At 38.4% G+C, this 11,713-nt stretch overlaps 1 protein-coding gene across 3 annotated transcripts; it reads left to right on the plus strand.

Moving 5' to 3' along the window:
- Positions 1-68: 68 nt before the first annotated feature.
- Grpel2 (GrpE like 2, mitochondrial) lies at positions 69-11,228 on the plus strand. Of its 3 annotated transcripts, XR_007350622.1 has the most exons (5): positions 69-259; positions 3,817-3,970; positions 4,914-4,995; positions 7,383-10,263; positions 10,346-11,228. XR_007350622.1 is itself a non-coding variant. In XM_015486002.2 (4 exons), the coding sequence occupies exons 1-4, from the start codon at positions 195-197 to the stop codon at positions 7,745-7,747; spliced, it is 666 nt and encodes a 221-aa protein (XP_015341488.1). In that variant the 5' UTR covers positions 69-194; the 3' UTR covers positions 7,748-11,228. The 3 variants fall into 3 exon arrangements, 2 of the variants coding, with proteins under 2 accessions (XP_015341488.1, XP_015341492.1); XM_015486002.2 differs by having other exon boundaries at positions 7,383-11,228; XM_015486006.2 differs by lacking the exon at positions 69-259 and adding an exon at positions 277-530 and having other exon boundaries at positions 7,383-11,228.
- Positions 11,229-11,713: the final 485 nt, after the last annotated feature.

Genomic DNA, 11,713 nt, shown 5'->3' on the forward strand with positions numbered 1-11,713 from the left:
AGCCAGCAACCGGAAGTGTTGCGTTCGGTACCAAGATCAGCGTGGCTCATTAGATAACCGGAAGTTTAGCGTTCCTGTCCGGACGTCCAAAGCGGGAATTGCTCTCTAAGGCTATCCAGAGGCGTGGTTTTCGAGCGCGCGCTTCACTTGGAGCGAGTGCGCGTGCGCCGCACCGGTCCTCTCCGGTCTGCATCATGGCTGCTTGGTCTCTGTGGGCGGTCCAGCGGCGGGTGCAGCGCCTCCTGGCCTCGCGTAGCAGGTAAGCGTTGCGGGCGAGGAGTCTGAAACACGAAGTCTATGCCGAACGAGGGCGCTGGCAAGGGAAACTGTGGGCTGGAGGGCGAGGGGTTACTTGGCTAAGTCGAGAGGACCAGCCACTCCTCACGGCCTCCTTGACCAGGTGTTCACGACCCATTTTACAGAGGGAGAAACTGAGGTTCACAGGCGAGCCTCAAGGAAGTGGGCAGATATGGAGTCATGTCCTGGGAGATGAGAAGTCTCTTGAGCCTGAAGCATCGACTGAATTGGAGGTTTTCCTCTCTCTTTGCCCCTTCTCTTTAGCGGTGTCTGAGAATAGTTGGTTCTTCTGACTCCATGTGACCGTAGGTCCTGGTTCTTTACCTTTTCCTGGGCATCATTTTACCCATTGGTAAAAGGAGGGCGTTGGACCTGGTTTCTCCAAACAGCCCTTCCTTCTGCCTTCCAGATACTGTGAAGTTCCAGCTACTGCTTCTAGGCGTCATCAGGTTTCATTTGATCACTTACCATGCCAACTACCTCATTTTGTTATTCCCCGTTTAATAGTTGAGGAAATTGAGGTTTAGAAAAATTGGGTAAACTTTACCAAACTTAAATACGTGGGTAGTGATAGAACCCGGACTTGATAGAACAGGTGTTTTATTACTGAACAGGTGTTCATTTTTCTCAGTTTGTATTCCTGGGAAAGAATAAAAATGACTGAGTATGGGATAGAATTAGACCTCTGAATTGTAGATTTAGCTACACAGAAATTTGCATAACTATTTTTTCAGTCCTTTTATGTTTTAACACACCTGACAAAATACCTTTCCATAGCATAGGTGAGTTAAATTTAGGGTTTCTGGGTTTTACTTTGTGTTTTCTTTTCAACTTTTTTTGGCAGTTTGGTGAGGTAGAAGAATGATCAGAAAGAAAAAAAAAATGATGCCTTCTGATAAGATTTCCTTTTCCTCCAGTTCTGAAGGAGTAGGAATTGGAATCAGCCACAACTCTTTCATAATCTGACCTCTAGCCATGTTCTGTTGACTGGCCCTGAGAATATTTTGATCTGTTTTCAATAGGCTAAATAATTTTTTTAGGGGGAAGGAGTGATTTCACAATGTATAATTGCCCCAGATCTATGGTGACCATATTTTTTGAACCAAAAATTAGGAACCATATATAATTGGACACCAGATCATAATAATTGAGTCCAAGACCAGGCAAAGTCTGGGAGATAAAAGTTCTCTTGCTCATACCTTTAGTGCCTCAGTCTGCCCAGAATGCTCTTCCCTGTCCTTAAAGCAAACTCCTTTAACTCCTTAAGCCTTTACTCAGATGTCACCTCAGTGACCATTCTCTAATAGTTGCCTGTTCATATAAACTATTTTGTTTTAAAGAGCTCTTGTACCACAGATTGATTTTACTTGAAATCAAATTATCAGGACCCAGCATGTGTAATGGAAACTTCTCTATAGAGAGATCAGAACTGCCATAGTTCAAGATCTGTTACAAACTAACCCCTGGTCTAAATTTCTTCCTTTGTAAACTGAACTAAATGTCAAACCTTTAGTGATACTGAGCAAGGGCCCTGCATACACAGAAGCCAATATTGTGACACATTGGTTTTTTGTTTCTTTTTCAAAAGTAAAGGACTATATTGTGAGGACAACTGACAAGAATGGAGACGCTGCTTATTGATTGGATAGGTGAGGAGAAGTTTTAGGGTTCTTTTGCACAGGTATAGATGTTATGCCTCTTCAAGGGTCACAGTGTTGTGGTTTTTTTCCAAGGGCCTATTCTGTGTGGAGGATTTTTTTTAACTTAAACCTCAGGCAAGCTGGCTTCTGCGCAATTCCATTCTTAAACAAGCAGTTTTAAGTCATCCTTGAATGAATTTTGGAGGTACTTCCTGAAAGACAACTTAAGTACTTCCTTACGTAAGGAATTTACATCAGATTGTATCCAGACCTTCACCAATTTATTAGCTGTACAAAATTCTAGATTACATAAGTATCAAATACAAGAATCTGTTTTAGTCACCTATTTAGCCTAGAGGCCGAACACATAACAGCTGTTTATAAGCACTTCATTGACTTGATTTTGCATGTAGTTGAGTTCCCAATTCAGAACTTCCTTCTTAGCACAAGTTCTTTTTCCCAAAAGCCTTAGAACTTGTGATCAAGAAGGCTTAGAATTCAAAGTCTAATTCAGCCCCCTTTACTAGACTTAATTTTTCTTTTCTGTAAATGAAGGGTTGAAGCAAAACTGTGAGTCTCTAGTTTTGAATTTTCACTTCTGATGTTGCCTCTCTGATTCTCAGTATTCTTAGTTTCTTTTTTGATGACTTTGTGTGCCCACTTCTGGCTGTTTCTACTTCCTGGAGCTCAGCATCCTGGCTCCACAGTGTACTAGTTGTGTTGGGGGATTTTTGTTATTTTATTTTTTGTTTGTTTTTGAAACAGGGTCTCGCTTTGTTGCCCAGGCTGACCTCATGATCCTCCCACCTCAGCCTCCTTAGTAACTAAGTCATATGCCACTTTGCCCAGCTATGTGTGATCTTGAACAAATCATTAAGCATTAAGCCTCTTGGCCTCAGTTTTTTCATCAGTTAAATAGATATGATTCATAACAGCAAAAAAGTGGAAAGAATCAAAATGTCCCATGAACTGACAGATGGAATAAAAAGTTGGTATATCCACACAACAGAATATTACTTAGCAGGAAAAAAAGGTTTATTGGCTAGGCACCAAGGCACATGCTATAATCTCAGTGACTTTGGGAGTCTGAGGAAGATTTCAAGTTCTAGACCAGCCTCAGCAACTTAGTGAGTCCCTGTCTCAAAATAAAAATTACAGTTGGGCACAGTGGAGCAAGCCTATAATCCCAGTGACTCAGAGGCTGAAGCAGGAGGATCACAAGTTCAAAACCAGCCTCAGCAACTTAGCAAGACTCTGTCTCAAAAAATAAAAAGGGCTGTAAATGTGGCTCAGTGGCTAATCACACCTGGATTCAATCCCCAGTACAAAAAAAAAGTTTTACTGGTAAGTGCAATTTTATGGATGAACCTTAAGCACACTAAGGGAAAGAAAGTGCTCTTAAGTGACCACATATTGTATGGTTCCACCTAAGTTAAACATCCATAAAAGGCAAATACGTGAGAAATAAAAAGTATATTAGACTTGCCCAGACAGATAATTTAGGTGGAAATGGTGAATAGTTTACAGATATAAGCTTTCTTTTTTATGGTGAGAAAAATGTTCTAAAACTGTGATAGTTACCCAACTGTAAATATACTAAAAATCTTTTAATGGTGAATTGTATGGCATAAGAACTGAATATTGATAAAACTATTATTTTTTTAGAAGCTCTAAAAAATAATAGTACTTACCTTACATGTTGTGAGATGAAAAGATGATACAGATAAAACAGTACCTGATGCTCTAAAGTGTTCATTTGTGACGGAAAACCCTTTCTCTAGAGATTCAGTATGGGAAGTTTGGGGTCTCTAAACTTTGTTGTAATTTGCCTTTTCTATGATAGCATTCATTCATTGTTGCCTCCTCCCTCTTATTCTAGGATATGGCTTCACCCATTCAGCACTGCCACCCAGAGAACTGCAGGTGAAGACTGCAGTTCTGAGGACCCTCCTGATGAGCTTGGGCCCTCTCTTGCTGAACGAGCCTTAAAGCTAAAAGCTGTTAAACTGGAAAAGGAAGTTCAGGATTTAACAGTAAGTATTTTATGTTATTTGGTCTTTTGGTTTCAGTTCCAAGTAAAATTTTCTTTGTCGTTTTTAAAATTCAATTTTCTCTGATTGACTCTTCGTCTACCCCCTCAATCCTTCATTGCTAGGTGTTACCAGCAAAAAAATTGAGAAGCTCAAAAATGCCACCGACTGAGGATAATCATCTCCTTTTAGTTCTCTGTTTGTCACAGTACTTACATATCTGATATTTTGGCAGTGTGGTGCCTGGCATGTGGTAGACACTCAATAATATTTAATGTGTGAGGTTACTGACTCTTGTATTTGGCTGCTGAGACCAAATTGGGCATACTGGACCTAGTCCTGGGTTGACACACTTGGAGGAAGATGAGTATATTAACCAGAGTGGTTTCAAAGCAAGACCACTGAAAATGATAGGAGACTGTAAAGCTTATCTTATGAGAACAATTGAAGGAACCAAAATTTGTAAGAATGGAAAAGACTAAGAGACTACAATCAGTACCTTTAAATAGATAACACATTTTTAAAACTTACTCTCAGTTGTCCTAGAGTAAAGTCAGAGAAAGAAAACTGAAGGTTAACAGGATTAGCTGGATATGAGAGAGAAAGTTTTTTCTTTAGATAATTAGTTTGAAAACTACTTCTGATATTGAGGTGCTGGGATATAGCTCAGTGATAGAGCACTTACCTAGCACATCTGAGGTCCTGGGCCCAACCCCCAGTACCACAAAGAAAAAGAAAAAAGAAGGAAGGAAACTTATATTCAATCCAGCAGACTGAATGACTACCCATCAGGTTCACTATAGTAGGTCCTCCTTTGGCTGGGGATTTGGAGTAGCTGATCTAAGATTTATCACAAGGGTGAGATTTTATAAAGTAAGCAAAAACATTCTTATTCACTCATAAGCATTTGTTTTCTGATCTTTTCAATGTTGCCATTGATGTTCAGCTGAGATACCAGAGAGCTGTAGCTGATTGTGAAAACATAAGGAAAAGAACCCAGAGATGTGTGGAAGACGCCAAGATATTTGGTGAGAAATTTATTCACGATAAAATGTATCTGAAGGGCACTTACTTTGCATGTGCAAACTGAGCACAGTAAAAGTACATCTGAGTTCTTACACCTTCCACCATACCAATAGGCTTTCTGTGCTGCTTATCAGGAATGGTGTCAACTTAACCTTTTGCTAAGATAATGTTAGCCTTTGTTTTAACCAAACCTTTGTTTTATTTTCTAAGTACATATAATCACTACATTTGCAACATGCTGGTGCCTGTGCAAACAGTTCTGCATAATGAACAAGTGGATCTTTAAGGTATCCAGAGGAGAATCTGAAGTGTAGGCTCATAGACAGTTAGGAATATGAAACTTGAGAAGCTCAAAAATGTCACTGACTGAGGATAGTCATCTCCTTTTATCACAGTACTTACATATCTGATATTTTGGCAACGTGGTGCCTGGCACGTGGTAGATACTCAGTAATGTTTAATGTGTGAAGTTACTGACTCTGTTGGAAGCAAAATTGATTGATATCCATAGTGTAACAATGAACTACCAGACAATTTTCCCTATTGTGGACAAGTATCTTTTGCATTACTATCAGTATTGTACATCGTGGTGAGTTATAAAATAGCTTGAAAACAAAGGCTCAGATTACAGAATCAGATAACCTCAGGTGGCTACTCTAGACTCTGTATACAACTTACTTGAAAGAAGCCAGGTAAGTGGGCTTATCAAAAGTCATACTTTGGGCTGGGCTTGTGGCTCGGTGATAGAGAGCTCACATAGCACGTGTGAGGCACTGGGTTCAATCCTCAGCATCAAATAAAAATAAATAAAATAAAGGTATATTATAAAAAGTCAGACTTTGTGTTAGAACTAGCATATCAGTTTACTCAAGTAGTAGTATGACTTCTGAAAACAAACCCATGTTAACTAAATTCAAAAGAATTTGATAAATTAATCCACCTGATTGGCTTTAGAGTAAAATGTTTCTAGCAAAAGATGCTGCATAAGTTGTTCTCTTGGATCATTTGCTCCTAGTGGCCAGAAATATTTAGAAAATTGAAGATAACTGGGTAATCATGGAAGTAGAAGAAAAGTAGAATGATTTTAAAGGGATACAGCATGAAGACTACCTGACCTTCCAAAGGTGGTTTTTTCCTCAATAATCCACCTTCTTAGTCACAAAGATTCATTTTTCTTTTAAGACATTGTGCAGCCACTAACTATCAAAGTAATACAACAATTAGAATGAAATTAGAGAATGAACCTTTATTATACAGACAAAAACACAGGCTTCTCTTTACCCAAGTTCATATAGCTTTACTGACTAGAAGCAAGGACTATGCCTTGGGAATGTACAGGTCAGCCCAGAAGCTTAGCATGTTCAAAATTGTATTAAGAGTGCTGGAGTATGGTTTAGTGAGAAAGCACCTCAGGGTTCAATCTCTAGTGCCAAAAACAAAAGGTGATGGGGAGGAAGCTCTTCACCTTTAAGTTAAAGGTAGACTTCCTATGCATCCTTTAGACTTTTATCTAGGCAGTAAGTTTTCCTGTCTCTTTGCTCTTTCATGCCTTTTATTGCTTGCTGATCTTCCTTCTCACTTCTGAGTAAAGTGAAGGCAGCTACCAGTGCATAAACTTGTCCTTGAATTAACAAAATCCTTGCTTCTCATCAGTCCCAACTAGGTATTGTGTCATAGGCATCTCTAATGATGCCATTTCCTATCCTAATCTTATCCTAATCTCTGTAAGAAAGAGCATTTTGCAGATTTAGGAAGAATGGGATTTCTCAACAGCTGTGTTTTCTTTTAACCTGTAACAATTCATGTGACTATATTTTGTGACCCATCTCTAGCAACTTCACAGTAGGCAGTTGGAGATTCATATCATCTATTGATGTGACTTAACCTTCCTGTTTATTATTAGCCAGTCCTCAAGAATAAACCACTCTTGACATCCTTAACAGAGTGTTGATATTTTTATTGTCACCCCCCAAAAGTTAATATCTTGTCCCTATTGAGAGTGTGGCCTTTGTACATCTGAGATAGGAATTTTCAAAATATATATAACTCTATACTAAAACTGAATAGCAACAAAAACACAAGAAGCAAAAATAATAGTTGTTTTAACAAGAACAGGTTTTTGAGCCTGTTATATATAAACTTAGCTAATTCTTGGGTTCTAACTCTCTTCCTCATTTCCCAATAGGGTTTCTGGTCTTCTATACCTTTTAAAAAAAGATTTTGTCTGTTGGGTTAGGGTGGAAAAGAAGGATGATCTTGAAGTTTCTGTGAGGCAACCCTCCCACTCTTTGCATATAATATATTAGCCCCCTATCTGGGCCTGCCCCATATTCTCCTCCTAAGTGCAGAGTGATTAATTCACAAACTTAAGTGTCTGGTTTCTCTGTAGGAATCCAGAGTTTCTGTAAGGACTTGGTGGAGGTAGCAGACATTTTGGAGAAGACTACTGAGTGCATTTCTGAAGAAACAGAACCTGGGGACCAGAAGCTCACTCTGGAGAAAGTTTTCCGAGGGTTGTCACTTTTAGAAGCAAAGCTGAAAAGTGTATTTGCCAAGCATGGCCTGGAGAAGATGGCTCCCATCGGTGATAAATACGACCCTCATGAGCATGAACTCATCTGTCATGTGCCAGCTGGTGTTGGAGTACAACCTGGCACAGTGGCGTTAGTAAGGCAAGATGGCTACAAACTTCATGGCCGTACCATTAGACTTGCTCAAGTGGAAGTGGCAGTGGAATCTCAGAGAAGATTATGAGCAGGCCCTGAAGAACTGAATGTTCTCCCAGAGTGCAGTCACCTGTGTTTCCTTTATTTATTAAACTAGGTTTGTATTGTACATGAGGTACTTCATGTGATCTGTTTTGGATTTAGTCATATTGGCTTTATTTCTATGATACTCTATTGATTTTATGTGACCTGTTTGGTCTCATCAGAAGTCTTGCCATTGAGCATTTGAACAATGTGACAAGTGTTCCTGTGGCCTTTATCAAAATATGTTTATGAAAATTATTTTTAAACTGGTACTCTGATGACTTCAGATCCAAAATCATCTTCTTAACTGTATTTTCAACTAATGGTTGAAATTAGTACAATATCTTGTATAGTGTTTTGTATTCTGTGGGAAAAGGAGACAGTAGGGATTAGTTCAACATTTGGGTATTTAGATGATAAAGTTTTACACTTGTATATGTTTAGATTGGATTGTTTGGATTGGTTTTTATAGAGAGAGATTTTTCAGGATTTCCCCCTTTTGTTTTATTCTTTACTGTTTATCCATCTTTTGTCCTTGTAGTCCCAGCTAAGCTTCATTATTTACTTTGTTTTGTGATACTTACCCCTTTCCAATTCCACTTGGAAGGTAGAGAACATCAGGAAATTCAAGGAACCTACATCCCTTTAAAGCAAGGAATTATTTTTTAGCCTCACTAGGTATACAGTAATTTCAGGTAAAATGAGGCAGCACCAACAGCTAATGACCCCAAATGAGTCTGTATTGGTAATTACCCACAACTGCTCATTCCACCTGTCCCAACTCCTATGCCTTATTGGTTAAATTTGCCTTAGGATCCTATATTAGATTATGTGGAGAAGTGATCAGGACAAAAATGTTACATTCCCACAATTTCTCATTTCACTTGGTTATATTGAAATTTTTTTTTTCTTTAATTGGTTCTAACAAACCACTGCTTCTCCTACATTGACAAACTTTATTTTTTTTTGTTTTTGCAGTGTTGGGGGTTGAACCCAAGGTCTCATGCATGCTAGACAAATGCTCTGTCACTATGATACATTCCCAAGCCTGTCAAGCCTTTATCCATAGTTTTTGTATCCATCTTAAGTCAAATTTGTATAAACATTTAGCTTCCCTCTTTTTTTTAATATTTATTTTTTAGTTATAGGTGGACACATCTTTTATTTTTATGTGGTGCTGAGGATCAAACCCAATGCCTCACGCATGCTAGGCAAGTGCTCTACCTCTGAGCCACAACCCCAGCTCCTCTAGCTTTCCTCTTATGTATTAACCTCCTAAAGTTAATGGTCCTATGTGGGGATTTTTTTTTTAGTCTTACAACTGGTATTATGTAAAAGATATATCTAATAAATGACTTAATGAATAATAACATCAGTGAGACTTTAGAAAGGAGGTCAGATACTTTAATGTTAGGAGAGGCTTCAGTCTAATCTTACCTTTCAGCTTCTGAAGTAAAAGAGCCTACTCTTTTTAGGATTGGACCCAAAGGGGGAAAAAACTAGTGACTAACTTCAACAAGCGGTTGAATAAAGGAGTAAGTATAGATGTTAACTTCAAACACTTAAAGATAATTACATAGAGTTACATTCGCAGCAGACCTATTCTTGTGAGGTGTCCAGATTATATAGATTTGAGTTGGTTACCCATAAAATCCACTTCACCAGAACTCTGATCCTGAGTAAAAGCAAAAACTGGTTTCTCCCCACCCTTTTAGGTTCTTTGGGTTGCAAATTAAGTTTACTCATGACAGAGTATCAGGAGAAAAATTAGACTTTATTGTATATTTTTGCATGGGAGTCCCACAAAATAAGACTCAAAAGGAGTCAAAGATAATTGAAGCTTATAGCATTCTGAGCTATAGATCTTGGCAGGGGAGTAAGAGTGAGGGACATGGAGGAAACTGGTAAATAAAGGTGGCTTTATTATGCAGATAGGAAGGTAATATGGGTTTGATTTCTATCACCACCCAAAAGGGGGGGGGGGCAGGTAACAAAAGTTGCCTAGCAGCCCTCTCTCTGATATAGACACCTTTAATAATATATATGTTTATTTTATAAAAGGACAACTTTTCAGAGCTACTCTGTCTGCAGTTTCTCAAAATATGCAAAAGAAGTATATTTTGGGGTTAGTAAGTTATCCTCTTAGACAATATAGTTAATTCTACAACACTACACAAATGTGCATCGGTAAGGGATTTCCCCCCCCACCCAGTGGGCCGTCAGATTTAAACACTTAAAAATAACTAGGGGACTGAGCGAGGTGTAGCTCTATAGTGTGCACAAGGTGGGGAGAGGCTAGTAAACATGCACTTTTAAAATGCCATCAAAAGATGCTTTTGGTGCTCAACCAAGTGCACACTATATTTAATGAGCAGTCAAATTTTACTGTAGTAATTTGTCCTTTTCTGCCTTTATTCCTGTGAGATTGACAGATAGTAACAATAAGAAATTGAGTCAAATTACCCATGTGTGTTTTGGTATTACTAGCTATCATTACCAGTGAATTGTTTATAATTTTAGGTATGGAAGATTCTCATTACTTGAAGAGTTCTGATACCCTTTACACTTCCTGGTTTTGCAAGCAGATTGAGAATAATTTTAGGTTCTTTTATTATTCAGTAGTTTGGCAAGACTTGAAGCATAAATTTAGAATTAGATGATGAAATGGTAATAGTGAAAAAAAATCTCAAGTCAAAGGGCTTTAGGGAGACAGAGCGGCATAATAGAACAAGGCTTGCTAGGCGTAGACTTGAACATAAATCCCACCCAGCTCCATCACCTATGTGACACTGAGCCCCAGTTATTTCACTCTTATAAGCTTGTTTTTAAAATGCTCTCATGATACTGTGAGGATCAAGTGAAGTATGCAAATTGCCTCCTACAGTTGGCCCTTATATTTATTTATCTTTTTTTAATCTTTTTTTTTTCCTACATTTCTATAGCTGCCTAAAGTCTAAGGAAAGGGAAAGGCTAGTCAACTGATTTTTTTTAAAATGATAAGCAAATCATTCACAGTGACTTATTTTCCTTCCACTTTTGTTTGTTTGTTTTGTTGTTTGTTTTTGTTTTTTGCAGGGGGGTGGGGGGGTATTAACCATACCACAAGAAACTCATATTTTTAGACTGAAGAAGCAAAAAAAATAAAACAATGTGATCTTGCTCTTTTATTTTCATCTTAATGGTAAAATCCAAAAACATTAGCTTACAGATGATATGTAAAGAAGCTCTGGCTTGCTTGAAGGGGGAATTTTGGTGTTTCTGTACTTGGATTCTACAATTTTTTTACTGACTTTCCTTACTGTCATAAAACAATCAGTCTCTTCGACATTGACTATGTTTTTTGGTGCTCTTACTCATGACACCGTATTTGGTAAATGAAGAAAGGTTCTTAAAACAAAAAATAAATAGGGGAAAATAAGACTGAAATGTAGTATTCAGAAATAACTTTAATACCTTTAATAAAATCTGAATTGAAACAATTGTAATTGAGGTGTTTTCTGATTGTTGTTTCTATTTTGTCATTTTGGGGATTAAACCCAGAGCCTCATGTGCTAGGCAAAGCCTCTGCCACTGAGCTACGCTCCCAACCCCTGATTGCCTAATTCATGCTGTATACGATATCTTTCGGTCAATTCATTGACTGCTGCCCCACCATGTAGATGAGCAGGAGAGGTACTCAGATCTCTCAGCAGCACAGCGCAGTAGATGGGAGTTTAGGCTTTCCATACTCCACCTCAGTGTTAAAGTCTACCTATTTTTCTACCTCTTTGATTTGCCTTTTTCTGATTTCTGGATTCCTGTTTCTGTCTGGCACTCTGGCATAGCCATATTTTCTGGTGTTTGCTACTTAGTCCTAGTTGTTTTACCAGCTTTGACTACTTCACTTACACACTGGACTCCTAACTATCCTCTTAACCAGATTTCAAGCATTTGGCCTTGATCTGATCTTTACCTTCCCTGTGTTCTTCCC

This window comes from Marmota marmota, unplaced genomic scaffold (genome assembly GCF_001458135.2).
Source record: "Marmota marmota marmota unplaced genomic scaffold, marMar, whole genome shotgun sequence".
Taxonomy (NCBI): domain Eukaryota; kingdom Metazoa; phylum Chordata; class Mammalia; order Rodentia; family Sciuridae; genus Marmota; species Marmota marmota.

Excerpts from the sequence above, each read along its gene's own strand:
- Grpel2 (XM_015486002.2), top strand. The coding sequence starts at position 195 with ATGGCTGCTTGGTCTCTGTGGGCGGTCCAGCGGCGGGTGCAGCGCCTC. Across the intron at positions 260-3,816 it reads CTCCTGGCCTCGCGTAGCAG|GATATGGCTTCACCCATTCA; the intron begins GTAAGCGTTGCG and ends CTCTTATTCTAG. Across the intron at positions 3,971-4,913 it reads AGGAAGTTCAGGATTTAACA|CTGAGATACCAGAGAGCTGT; the intron begins GTAAGTATTTTA and ends ATTGATGTTCAG.